The sequence below is a fragment of the Quercus lobata genome, chromosome 5 (genome assembly GCF_001633185.2).
Source record: "Quercus lobata isolate SW786 chromosome 5, ValleyOak3.0 Primary Assembly, whole genome shotgun sequence".
In the NCBI taxonomy this organism is placed as follows: domain Eukaryota; kingdom Viridiplantae; phylum Streptophyta; class Magnoliopsida; order Fagales; family Fagaceae; genus Quercus; species Quercus lobata.
Genome location: NC_044908.1, coordinates 62,246,120 through 62,260,696, shown reverse-complemented (window position 1 = coordinate 62,260,696; position 14,577 = coordinate 62,246,120). Strand labels below are relative to the sequence as shown.

At 38.8% G+C, this 14,577-nt stretch overlaps 1 protein-coding gene across 3 annotated transcripts; it reads left to right on the top strand.

The window, feature by feature from the left end:
• The first annotated feature begins 9,103 nt into the window (after positions 1 to 9,103).
• LOC115993011 lies at positions 9,104 to 14,577 on the top strand. 3 transcript variants are annotated; one of them, XR_004092748.1, is made up of 4 exons: positions 9,104 to 9,375; positions 9,486 to 9,593; positions 14,056 to 14,107; positions 14,515 to 14,577. XR_004092748.1 is itself a non-coding variant. In XM_031117278.1 (3 exons), exons 2-3 carry the CDS (start codon positions 9,486 to 9,488, stop codon positions 13,513 to 13,515), a joined length of 696 nt encoding a protein of 231 aa, XP_030973138.1. In that variant the 5' UTR covers positions 9,104 to 9,375; the 3' UTR covers positions 13,516 to 13,731. The 3 variants fall into 3 exon arrangements, 1 of the variants encoding a protein (XP_030973138.1); XR_004092747.1 differs by lacking the exons at positions 14,056 to 14,107; positions 14,515 to 14,577 and adding an exon at positions 12,230 to 12,458; XM_031117278.1 differs by lacking the exons at positions 14,056 to 14,107; positions 14,515 to 14,577 and adding an exon at positions 12,928 to 13,731.

Here is a 14,577-nt window from a genome sequence, read left to right as displayed (position 1 = left end):
CTATCAAATAGAACCTTGTTTAGTCCAATTTCCATACCAAAAGCTGATCTTGCTATCCTTACCAACCGTCCACCTACTACCCTTCATAAAAACCTCCCTTCCCTTTTTGATGGCTGTCCAAATCCTTGAGCAAGGAAGTCTATCATCATTACTCAAATTTCACCTTCTACTAGTACAATACTTTACATCAAGCACTTTTGCCCATAAGGTGTCTTTTTCATTATGCAATCTCCAATTCAATTTAGCAAGGAAGGCAGTGTTCCTCCCCCTGGCTGTTTGCAGGCCAAGACCACCTCTATCCTTCGGTTTGGTCACTTTATGCCACCAAACCCAATGAATCTTCCTTGCTACCTCCGATGTTCCCCACAAGAAATTTCTATTCACCCTATCCAACCCATCAAGAATCTTCCCCGGAAGGTGGGCACACTGCATGACATAGGCTGGGATTGTTGCTAAGGAGGCTTGAATGAGGACATTTCGACTAGCCATGGAGAGCAAATTAGCCTTCCAGCTAGCTAGTTGTTGCTTAACTCTATCCAGGACAAAATTATAGTCTTGGGAAGATGATCCGAGATGCTTAATAGGAATACCCAAATATTTGCCAAGGTTTAGGGTTGAGACAAAACCCAAAACATCACAAAGGGTTTCCTTGGTAGCATCATCCACATTAGGCGAGAAATACACTCTTGATTTAGCTTCACTAATAGTTTGCCCCGAAACACCACAGAAGACATCAAGAATCTCTCTAATGGCAGCACAATTAGCATAGTCCACTTTAGCAAATAAAACCACATCATCGGCAAAGAGTAAATGAGAGAATGTCGTGCCACCTTGCGAGGCTTTAATTGGCAGCCACTCCTTCATACTACACTTCTCTTCAATTAGTTGCCTAAGAAAATCCATACAAAGGATAAAAAGGTATGGGAATAAGGGGTCCCCTTGCCTAATCCCTTTCAATGGATAAATTGGGTCTAAGGCTTCTCCATTAACCACAATGGATGTTGACACAGACGAGACATAACTCATTATAATGTCAATGAGATCCTCTGGGAGATTAGCTCTAATTAACATTATTCTTATAAAATTTCATTCAAGCTTGTCATACGCCTTCTCCAACTAAAGTTGGTGGGAATTACATTTTTTGCATATCTAGCTAAAGAATGTGCCACGGAGTTAGCACCTCGATTAATATGGCTAAAGCATACCCATCTAATTCCTTTAGCAAGCCATTGGATGTCCTGGATTATATGCCCAAGCCGAGACTGATCAGCCCCTGGTGATGAGATTGAAGACATAACAGCTGCGTTATCCCCCTCAATGACCAAGTCTGTAAAACCTGCATCAATATCGAACTCCGTCACCCTTCTACATGCTAGAATTTTTGCCTCTTCACTGTCACCTACAGTGGGCCTTTTACAGACATAACAGCCATTACCTCACCCTTCCCATTACGAATTATTGCCCCAACCCCTAAATAGTTCAGGTCTAAGAAAATTGCGGCATCGAAATTTAACTTGAACATTGGGTCCAGAGGAGGTTGCCATGTACTTACACTTATGCCCTTTTTGTGCTGGGATATCCAACTATTCTTGGGACTGTTAGAACTCATTCAGATAATCTCACTCCCTTTTGTTTAGCCACCTCGGGTCCATAACTTTTCCCCCATGTACGACTGCATTCCTTTGGTTCCATATTAGCCAAGCTTGCACTAGGAAAAATTCAAGCTTGGTTCAGATGGGAAAGCATTTCGTGAAATAATTGGAGCACGTCTTGTTGGCCTTGATGGCTTTTTTGTAACCTCATAAGACCTCCTGCCCAAACATCCCTTCGCAACTGCACAATCCCATAATGCATGTACCCCTGTTTCGGACCCCCTTGTGCAGAGTATACAGCCATCATCATCAATGATCTTTCTTCTCACGAGGTTTGCACAGGTAGGTGAGGTGTTTTGGCATGCCCTCCATCCGAAGACCTTAATCTTGTTAGGCACTTTTAGCTTCCATAATTTTGAGCAAACCTGAACCCCAAATGGACCCGTGGATGTCTCTGCCCTGTCTTCATTTTTCTTAAGTTGTCTTGCAGCATGGTAGCCTAATTTAACTAAGTATAATCCCTTTTTTGTATGTAACCATATCATTGCATCCGAGGCTTGTTTGTGACTTAGTGGTATCCTCATAATAGCATCAGCATCATCCTTGTGGAATTTTGCATCAATTAAATCACTCTTCCACACTTTCAGGTCCTAATTGATGAGATCAGACATATACCATTCCCGCTCCTCCTCATTAGGTGGATGAATCACCCCATTTGTTGGATGATTCGATATCCACTTCTCTGTTAAGACCTTAACTTCTGATCCATCCCCGATCCTCCAGTAACATCCAAATTTTAAAATTGGTATTGTAGTCATTATGCTCTTCCACATGTATGAACACTTTGGTACGTCCTTAGCTTCCAAAAAGTGACACCATGGGAAGTATCTAGCTTTGAAGCACTAGTACATTAAGGAGTCTTGTTGCTAAATTAGCCTTCATCCCTGCTTTACCAACATGGCTAAATTGAATGTCCATAAGTCTCTAAAACCCAATTCTCCCATCTTCTTGGCCTCGGTTAGTTTGCTCCAACTTGAATGGATCTTCATCTCCTCCCTTTCCTGCACCTACCAAAACCTTGCACACATTGCGTCAAGTCCATCACAAAGCTTCTTGGGTAATTGAAATACCCCCATGGAATATGTGGGAATCGATTGAGCCCCTGCCTTAATTAACACCTCCTTCCCAGCTTTTGATAGCATCTTACCCTTCCACCCTTGGAGCTTTTTCCACACCCTATCTTTAAGATAGGCAAATGAATGATATTTTGCTCGACCAACCAACGTGGGTAGACCTAAATAAGTCTTAAATCAATCTACCTCCTTCACTCCTAAGGAGTTTTTGATCCAGTTCTTTTGCTTTATCGATGTATTACTACTGAAGTACACTGAAGATTTCTCCAGATTAATGCATTGTCCTGAGGCTCCAACATACACTTGCAAAATCTCAGTAATCACCTGCCACATCACACTGCCTGGCTTGACAAAAGATCAATGAGTCATCTGCAAATAAAAGGTTGGTAATTCTTGGGGCTCGTTGACAAATAGAGACTCCTTGTATTAGTCCCTTGTAGTGGGCCTTTTTGTGGTTAAAGTGGGCTGGGCTGCCTCCTGTGATATTGGGCCTGAGTATTCTGAGTAAGGGAGTTGAGACCGGTCCAACTGCAACTCAATTTGGTCCGGCTTGTGCGCAAACTATGTCTCGTCTGCTAGGAGCACACTTACGGCGGGCAGAACGTGGTGCTTATCCTCTGTTTCTACCGCAGAAGTAACTTTTCCCCAGTTTATGCCACAAAAGGAACTTTTTTCCAGTTTTTGCCGCAAAAGGAACTTTTCTCCAATTTCTACCGCAGGACTGACTTTTTTGCTACATAGCAAAACTTTCTGCTGTGCGATAAAGCTTCCTGCTATGCAATAAAGCTTCCTGTTGTGCAGTAAAGTTTTCTACTGTGCATTGAAGTTGTCTGCTGTGCATTAAAACTTTCTGCCGTAAAGCCTTCTGCTGTGCAATAAAGCTATCTGCTATACTTTAAAGATGTATGTTGTACTTTAAAGCTTTCTTTCGTGCAGTAAAACCTTTTGCAATGTGAATGACTACTCTTCGTTTTTACTGCAGAAATACTTTTCTACTTCTTGCACGTAAACAAATCTAAAGCCCAAAAAAAATACCCATCAAACAAATGTTAGTTTAAATGGGTTAGCATATTCTCAAATATATACATACATATATAAGTATATATACTTATACGTATTCACATATACATATATAAAATATATGTTGTAGAACATGAGAAACAAGATATATGTATATATATACTTATGGCAGGATAATGATTAGTTTGTGTCAAAAGTAAAACACATAATAACAAATAAAGAAGAAAGCTTCTGTAGAAAAGGTTTAGCTAGTATAATAGCTAACACAGTACATATAATGAAAGGTATTACAGCAGAATAATTAGTACAAAAAGTAAAGATACCACAGCAGGACAACTGATGTAGCAGACGTGATAAAAAATGTGTTACAGCAGAATAACTAAATACAGCAAATATAATTTATAATGAGAGAAATCAAATATATTTGCAATCAAAATCAAGTATTGAATCTTCCCATAGGATAAGTAAACCAAGAAAGAACCCAAACCCCAACCCCAACTTGAACAATCTTGTCATAGGCTTTTGCCATCAAAGTTGTGCATTTTGGAGAATAGGCCTAAATGACTACTAGGTATTACTTTTGGGGACATCAAAGAGTGAGTTTGCTAAGAGGGAGGGAAAAGATGGTCTATTGATGCATGCCCCTATTCCTGCCGTATTTTCTCTCTTTGTTTTACCACTTTCTTTCTTTCTCTCCGTTCTTTCTTTATTCTTAGTTTCTTATTACTCTCCTGTCGTGGGTTGTTCTCCTTTTTTGGTCTTTCCTTTTTCTGAGTACTTCCTTCTGGGTGCTTACTACTCTCTTACCATGAGTTTTCCTCCTTAAGTGCTTCCCTTCATTGGGTCTCCCTCTTTCAGTGTTTTTCTCTCTTCCCCTGTTTTTTTTCTCCTCATTTTTGTCCCATTTTTTCTGCCATGGTTACCTTCCTTTTATAACAAATTGATTCAATGGGATTTCTCACTTTTATCCCTAGGGCTTCACCAACTGTTTTTTGGCTTGTTGTGGGCATCCTTTCAAGATTACCCACTCACCCATTGGTTGCCCCTGCCATTGCTCAGTACATGTTTGCTGCAACGCTACTCATTTTACGACAAAATTCCCTTTTGTTTGTTCCTGCTGTATACCTCTACCTCTGGTGACTAAATAAGGATTGGGCTACCTCACTACTTAGCTCTATGGCATGCATCAAATGGTTCCAACCATTTATTACTTCTTTTGGGTAAGATACCATCCCAGCAAGATATATTCCCAAAAGAAGTCACGGTAGGAAACCAAATATAGACCCCTTTTTGCCCCCATCACCAAACCATGCACTCTGAATCCCCTTGACCATGAACCCACCTCCCTTGTATTGACTGGGTACAAGTTGGTGGTGCCCCAGCCCTTCTGTGCTTGCTCTACTATCTTCTGTGTTTGCCTCCCACGTCGTTTCTACCGTAGTAGATTAGCTTTGTTTTGGTCTGCTGCGTGTTTTGTCTTATTTCTTCACGTGTTTCCTGCTACATTTGTTATTTTCCTTTGGTTTGGCTTTTCTTTCCTTCATGTGATTCCTGCTGCTGACACTTCCTGCTGTTCCTTATTTCTTTTCATCGTGCTTCTTCATATCAGTTTTCACGCCTATCCTTTTATACAAAAGAATTTAGGCCTTTGTGGGCCAGATAATGTTGACTGGATCAAAAGGGTCTTGGGCCCAATTTGTCTTTGTCTGTCGAAGTCATTCTGCCAGGGAACTGTATTATGCGGCAGATATGTATTCTGCGGCAGATTTGCGTTTTGCTATAGATTGCTTTCCCTTGCATTTCTTTCTTTGGACCTCTCTTGCTCTTTGGTCTTCTTGGTGGGCCTTTGGGCTTTGCTTTTCATTGGACTTTCTTCCTCATTGGCTTTTGGATATGGATTTGCAAAAATGGGCATCAACACCCCTCAACTTCTGATTTTTGCAACAAAGAGGTGAAGCCCTCTGTACACAAAAGAAACAAGTAAGGTGAGAGAGGATCTCCTTGACGGAGTCCCCTGAATGGAGTAATATTACCATATGGTTTCCCGTTTATCAAAACTGAATAAGAGGGTGTGGTGACATAACACATAACTTTATCCACCCATATTTTAGGAAAGCCCAATCTAACCATAACACCTTGAAGAAAATTTCATTCAACTCGATCATAGGCTTTACTAATATCCAGTTTAAAAGCAAAAGAGCCATTTTTTTTTCCATTTTTCCTACCATGCATGGTGCGTAGTGTCTCATATGCTACCAATACATTATCAGTTATCAAGCAGCCTGGGACAAAAGCACTCTATGTTGGGGAGATTATATGTGGGAGGATTTACTTCAATCTATTGGCCAAGACTTTAGAGATGATTTTATATATGACATTACAAAGGCTAATGGGGCGGAATTCAGAAATTTTCTCGGTTGATTTTATTTTGGGAATAAGCACAATATGAGTATAATTTATTTCAAGCACCATATAACCAAAATTTAAAAAGTCTAACACTACATTAATCATTGTATCACCTACAACATGCCAAAACTTTTGGTAAAAAAGAGCATTCATACCATCGGGTCCAGGAGCCTTTGTTGGTCCCATTTGGAACAACTCTGTTTTAACCTCTTCTACACTAAACACACTGGACAATACTTGCTGCATATCAGGATTAATCTTTGGAATAATAGTGTTGAGACAATCCTCCATCCTTTCACATATTCCTGCCTTAAACAAATTCTCAAAATAATTCACTGCCACACCTGCAATATCTTCTACTTCCTCCACCCATATATCATCTGCATTTTTCAGTCTTTGAATATGATTTCTCCTTCGTTGGGATGCTTTTGAATGGAAGAATTTTGTGTTCTTATCCCCATGTTTCAGCCAATGAATTCTAGACCTTTGTGCCCAATAAATCTCTTACTTACGAAGTAAAGCATCAAGATTTTTACTAGCCACCAAAAACTCAGCTCTACTTTCCTTAGTAAGATCAGCTGAATTCAATTGTTCTATCTACTTCTGGAGCTTCTTTATTTCTTCAGCCCTTGGGTTGTGTTTTTGAAGAACCCAAGCTTGTAAATCTGTGGCACATGCAGCAACTTTCTGCTTCACCAAGCCTAGCCCTAACGATTTGGCCCCACCTCTCTGCCACACTGCTTTAACTACATCCTCACAGTCACCAAATAACAACCTTGCTTTCTCGAATTTAAAACTCCTTTAACCTTTATACCATAACTTCCTGGAGCTTTGGGCATGCAAAATGATCGGCAAGTGATTTGAGGCATGAGAAGATAAATGAGTTACTGAACTTATCGGAAATTTTTCTCTCTAATCTGCTATCGTCATTGCTCTATCTAGTCTCAGTCTGGTATTTTCATCTCCAGGCCTTTTATTATTCCACGTAAATTGGTAGCCACAAAATCCCAAATCTTCAAGTTGGCAATGGTCTAATGCCTCACGGAATGCATCCATTTGGCTGTGTTGTGGCGGTCTCTTGCTCAACTTCTCTGTAGATTGTAGAATAGTATTAAAGTCACCAATACATACCCATGGACAATCCACCATCGACTTAAGATGTCAAAGAAGCGCCCAAGACTTTACCTTCTGACTAGCTTCAGGCCAACTATAAAATCCAGATAAAAACCACACAAAGCCATCTTCCTCCATAACCTTGGCCAATATATGATTTGTTGTATAATTGATCATATCTAGCTGGACATCACCCTTCCAAAGTAAAGCTAAACCACCCCCTGCATTTGGATACTTCACAACAAAACGGTTAGGAAACGGTAAATCACCACAGAATCCATTAAAACCCTCATTGTCTAATCTTGTTTCCATCAAAAAAATACTGTGGGAGCTTTATCCCTTACAAGTTTGCGAAGGCTTCGAACTGTCCAAAGGTTCCCAAGCCTTTGGCAATTCTAGCTTAATAGTTTCATTGCTTCTGGCAAGGGTGATTATCCCACTCGTCGATATCTTGTCTGCGTATTTGTCATGTGCTTCCACCTTACCCCACTTCCCACCATGTGCTTCAGAATCCTTCATGCTATCGTTGTCTATTGTCTCTGAAACCACCCTTTTCCTTAGCATCGATTGATAATCTCTACCTTGTTTTTCTTTAGGCCCACAATCCACACGATGCATCCTAACCCAAGTAGATTTGGGCTTTGGCACGTCCAGCCCATCTTGCATGTTGATATCCACGTAATTAAATTGCATTGGCTCCTCCATGTTGGCTATATTCATAATTAAGGATACGTTATCCCCAACTGTATCATGCACTTCAAGTCTTTCCTTATTAGTGTCCTTGGTAGCCTTCGATTCTGAATTAGCATTACCCCCATCCTTCTCAATCATGCCAGTTGTTTCCTTCTTTGATTCCAGCGTAGCATTAATCACAGATTTTTGTAACTGAAAATCCGTAACCTTCCCAAAATTTCGAGATTCTCTTTGCGCCCTTCTCTCTGATTCCCTAGGGTTTCCATTAGGAACATCCTTCACTGTCGAATCACCAGGTTGACCTTGTTACTTAAGCTTATGGACATCGTCACTACCATTTTCTTTCGCCGAACTTGGCTTGTGTGCTTGCTCTGCATAACGTTTCACCAATGACTGGCTGCGTCCCCCCATAGCTTTTAGCCAATCCCCATATGGTATTCTACCTCTGCACCACTCTTAGTTAAATTAAAATGGTTGGCACAGTGACGCAAGTTGTGCCCTAATAGACCACAATAATGACGCAGGGAGTCTCTCATACTTAAATGTTACCCATGAATGTTCACCATCAGACCCCACTAGAAATCCACCACGTCAGAGTGGTTTTGAGACCAGTAACACCACCTTAACTCTCATAAAATAACTGGAGTCATCCTACTTCCTCCTCCTTTCCACTTCCACTACATCTCTCAATCTGCCCCCTACTTCAGTAGCTACTCGAGAGGAGACCATGTCAAAAGGGGCCCTCCATAGCTTTCAATACAATAAAATAACATAAACAACACAATAAAATAGTATATATCCACAAACACCTAGAGCCCGTTTGGTTTGCCAACTGAAAACATAGTGTTCAGTGTTTAAACACTGAACACTAGTGTTCAAAAAAAAAACAATATGTTTGGTGATAGTGTTTAAAATAGGGTTGTTTGAAAATAGTTGCTCAAAAATAGTTGTTTGAAACATATTTTTTGAAACATGCTTGGGCCACATTTTAAACAATGAAATTGCGTTTCCATGGCACAACGGTAAATAAATTGAAATTCAATTTCCACTGCAGCCGGACCCACTGATCAGAAAAACACGTTCTCCTGTCATCTCTACCCTCATCTCTTCAGTCTTCACGCCATCTGAAGTCTTCACGCCCAAATATTCATCTCATCTCTCCTCTCCTCTCTACTCTCATCTCTACACTCACAATCCGAACTCCATTACTCCTCTCACCCACCTCCATTACTGCTCTGACCCATCAAAATTCCACCTCAGCCCTCACGGATCTGGCGCCTTTACTCCTAACATAGCTTCATCAACGCGTCAAACTCTAATTTTCGAAGAAACCCCTATTTTGCTAAGGACGCTCTGTTGCTAAGGACGCTCTGTTGCTACGGAAAAGGCAACTCACACAGTCTGAAGGGGTCGGTCAGGTAAGGTTTTTAATTTTGTTAATTAATTTTTTCAGCTTTCTTTCACATCCCAGCACATCATTTCACATTAATTCATGTTAGGGATTGTTTTAATCTCATATATTGTTCAGATGGACGCCTCACTCCCTTCCTCATCCACCTCTCGAGTTCATTACAGAGCCCCTGCTTCCTCCTCTGCTTCCTCCTCTGCTTCCTCTTCTGACCGTGCTCCCTTACTGGTACGTCTTTGTAATCATGATTATAAGTTCTGTTTTAATCTTCTAAGCACCCAAACCCTCCTGCTAAGACCGTTGATACTCAGTCTGTTTTAGATTTGGGTTTTCATTTTTTTCTTGTGACTTTTCTTTAATTATATGTTGCTGACTATTGAATGCATGTAGTTTTGATGTTTGTTGAAAGGTTTCTTAGAGGATAAATGGGTTGTTTTGGGGTCTGGGTTTATCTATTTGTTATGGGTTCTTGAGTTCTTGTGTTGGATTTTTGTTTCTGAGTTTGTATGGATATTGGGTTCATGATCTGCACCTTCTGTTAGATGGGATTTTTTCGTGTATTGGGTTTTTGGGGGCATGCCTTCACTAATTCTGACTTGGCTGAGAAGATGTTTGTTGACAGGTTTGTTAGAGGATCAATGGGTTGTTTTGGGGTCTGGGTTTAGAGTTGTTGTGTTGGATTTTTGTTTCTGAGTTTGTATGGATATTGGGTTCATGATCTGTTATATGTTAGATGGGATCTTTTAGTGTATTGGGTTTTTGGGGGCATGCTTTCACTAATTCAATGGCTGAATGATGTACTTCAGACAACAGTCACATCCCTACCCATCACAATTTCAGATCACTCACCACTTTTGTTAGATACTAAGACTATCATACTTGTTTTTTTAGTTTAAATTTTAAAAAGGCCGTTTCATTTTAAGCAATGTGGTTGCTAAACTAACCCTATGTAAAAATGTAGTGCAAGATGCTTGAAAAATAAAAGTAAATGATTCCCCTACATTAACTTAATACTGTGTCCATAAAAATGATAGTTACAAAGGCTGCACTCAAAGAATGAAGCAATAATGTCATAGAGAATTATAAGGATAACTCAGAGACTGTTGTCAAATAATCAAAAACTCAATCTGACCATGGGCTAAATAAATGAGTGTGCCCTTGGCATAGATGTGTGTCACTCCCAAGTCCAAACTAATGAATAGTATCATGTTAGAATTAAAAACAGGAATCTGATCTTGTAAAACTTTACAGAAATTAGTGAAGTAACCTTAATATATAAATTTAAATCGAAATAGAGTTTCGAATCATTAAACAAGCATCTTGCTTATCATATAACCTATAGGGCAGTAGTATACTTACATTAATAAGAATCAAGATTTATTGGATACAGATTTTGAGCAAATGTACAACAAAACTATATACGAAACAGATTTTTTTGGAGTTGAAATTATATTCTTCAGTTTGTGAAAGAGTTTTATAAGGTCAAGATAAAGATATTTAACAAAGACAAACAAATAGCCTAAGTTTTGTTTCCTAGTGGGAGGAGTGTGAGAATTGGAAGAAAACTCTGAAAGATCCTTCCAACACCACATTTTGTTCTCTTCTCAAACCCTGTGACCATACAATTGGTATGATCTTCTCATATTAAGACAAACGGACAAGGAGGTTAAGGAAAAAGCCAAAAGTAGATAGCACATTTATCTCTACTTGTGGAGTCTTAGGTGGAAGGCTAGGAAACACAGTTTCATTCTAATTTACTGTTTTTTATCTGTATATTATGAAAATGATTTATTTTGGCATTTCTTTTCTTTTTCTTTTTTGCACAATTGCACATGTAATGTATGTGTGTAAATAAAACCACAAATAGCCAGGTCAATAATGAATTTATTGTTGATATATCATATATCCAAGTTATAAGAATTTATAATCTTGAAAACCTTAGAAATCAATGTACTTTTTTCCTGAATAAAAGAAATTAATAAAATAAAATAAAAAATAAGAAAGGAAAAAGGAAGAAGATATTTACAACAAAATAGCCCAAAGGGGCCAGCCCATCTCATCAACACTGGATGAATGAGCACTGAAGCTGGGATTGATGAGATGGGTGAGCCTTGGAAGAACATGAAGTAGGTTAAGCTGCCAAGGCAGCCACATCCTTTCACATCGTTTAGTGAAAATTTAATTCTTCAAAAATGTTAAGATTTTAATTATAATTAATTAATTAATTAATTAAATTCATGACCGCTCTCCCTTTGGAATATGAATATTTGGAACTTCTCCAATAGAGAGAGAGTCAGTATATTACCCCATTTTTCCGTGTAATGACATTGTGGCCTACAACTATGAGTGTGGTTACACATATAATCGTTATAGCTAAGCTCAGCTCTTGGACTAGATAATATTTACAAGTTATAACCAAGACAGTTTTTGTTTCTCAAGTTAAAAAGTTTTCTTTTTATTTATGTTTGCATTAACACTTTTTTTTTCTTTCTTTAATAATTAAAATTATTTCACTAAATACTGTTATTTGAAACTTATTTGAAGAAAAATCAGGTTTTTTAGATCTTGTCTCTTGAAGAGACAATATATTTTACCTTGAAGCTACAATAGCTAATCTGTTCTGGTTACACATATATTCAACTATAATAATAATATGCTATTATGCCTTCATAAATATACAATGCCACTACAAGTTGACCTAAAACTTATGTGTATGAATGTGTATCTTTGTATTTTTCCTTTATATGGGGTGAATTTTCTCTTATATGCCTGCTGCTTAAGTCTAGTAGTAAGTTAAAGAATTTAATTCCATATCATAGAAGACCGTTTTACGAGTCTATGTAAGTATACCAACATGTATTTAGATGGATGATTCCGACGATAAGAAGTGGCCTGAAGCAGTCGAGAGATATTTTATTGACATCTTGTTAGAAGAGGATGCTAAAGGGAATATGCCCCAAGGCCAGTTCAAGACTGGAACTTGGACAGCAGTTGTCAATGAGTTTAACAAGCGTGCGTCTAAGAGTTACACCAAGGCACAACTTACACAAAAATATCAACGACTGAAACAGAGACACCGCACTTTCTCCCAGCTCATCGCACATACCGGAATGGGATGGGACCCCATTTCAAATACGGTGACGGCCAGTGACGAAGCTTGGGCTGCTGCATTTGCGGTAAGTCCTTAAATCTGACTTCAATATCAAAAATATCAAACATATTAGGTTTATTGGCTTATGAGTGTATTAATAATAGTGGCTTTACATAGTTGTTTTGTAGCATTTTCCCATGATGATACTTTTAGGAATGGAATAAAATCTGACTTATATATGGGGTTTACTGTGGGTGTAATGGGGTTTAATGTGACTTATAAATTTTGACTTATATATTTGACTTATATTATTTTCTACTCAATGTCTACAATTTACTAAAAAACCTTTTTGGCTATCATCAATTTGGAATAAAAGAGTGCTGTTATACAGTTATTATAAATTAGCCATCGACTTTGTATTGGGTTTTACAAATATAAAACATCTAACCCAATATATATGGTTGGTAATAGGTCAATCATAAATTCAAGGACTTCAGGAAAAAGGGGATGAGACACTATGAGCTGTTGGGCACTCTTTTCAATTCAAACACAGCCACGGGTTTCCTGCAAATGTCATCTGCCCAACCAGCTCCCAATAGTGATGAAGAGAGAGAACTTGATGCAGCCTTTCTATCTGAGGGGGTACATGTCAATGTCAGCACCGACGGTTTCGATGACGTGGAGGAGCTGCCCACACCGAGTGAAGCCCAAAGCCGGAGGCAAGCTGAAAAGCGGCCAGCTGAAGCATCTCATTCAAGTGGAAAAAGGAAGAAAGGGCACTCCCTTGAAGCCATGACTGAGGCAATATGGGGTTTTACTGACATGAGGAACCGTCGGGGGAAAAAGTCCATCGACACTGGAGACTCTGCTGTGGGGGCTGCCAGTGAGTCAGTTACAGCAGCTGTAACTCTTCTGAACCAGCACACCGATGTCGATCATGTCACGTATTGCAAGGTCGTGCAAGAACTTCATCATGCCAAGAGTAGAGCCGCTTTTTTTGCCATGACGGCTGATAGAAGAAGGGCCTGGATTGACTTTATTGGGGGTGGATTGCAGTAGTGGTGGTTGTGGTTGACAGTGTAGGAAGTTAACTAATGATGTGCCTAAGTGTAGACAGCCTAGAAAGTTATTTAGTAGTCTTAGTTTGGTTTAATGTGAATACGCAAAGTTTGTATTATGTTTATACTATGAACAATGTTTGCTTTATGCCTTCCTTTGTTATGTTAACCTCCTTGGGACATGTATGGTATTTGGACTAAGAAATATGATTTGTGGTTGTCGTGCCTCCTATGAATTTCTATCTTTGGTGACATATATATATATATATATATTTGATACATAAGCTGCTGCATTCCATTTTGGGAATTTTTTTTTTGTGTCACATATTTGCTTCAAACGTTGTTAGCTATTTTAACAATGTAGTATGTTATTGAGCATGCAAGTGACATTGGTTGGAATGAGTATTTGGCTTATCCTTTCTCTCTTGTTAGTTATTTGTAGTGTTGGTGGAATTAGTTTGAAAGCAGCACTTGAATTTACTGCAAATTTTGTATACAACTTTGGCTAATAAAAGGATTGTACTTTTTATGAAATCTGCAGGTATGAGAGAGCCACGTCTGTTATCATTGATCCAGGTCTATCTAGCTTTCAGGTATTCCTTTTTATAAATCTTTGTTTCATTCTTTGTTAATTACGATTTGAGTTTGCTGGAAGTATCAGTTTCTTCGTTCAAAAATTTTAGATTAAGTCTCCCTTTTTCTGCTTTATGTAAGCTTTATTCATTATGTTTCTTGCTGCTGGTTTTTTGTTTGTGTTGCAAAAATATCAACTTCTTAATTAGAGGTTAGACTGTGTTCTTTCTCTTCGCTGTCAGACCACTGTTCACAGATGTCGACTAATTTCTTATTGTTTTCCTTTCTTCTGCTTTGCATGCATTTCTGGGTGAATAAAGTATATCAACCTGACTGTCATACGTTCTACGAATCTGTTTTGTTAATGAGTTTGCTGTCAGGATTGGGATACTCACTACTGTACTTATATCTATTCTCATTTTTTTAGGTACAATTTGATCAGCCTTTGACAAATAATCCGGAGAACAGTCAAGTGCCCAGAAGCCAATTG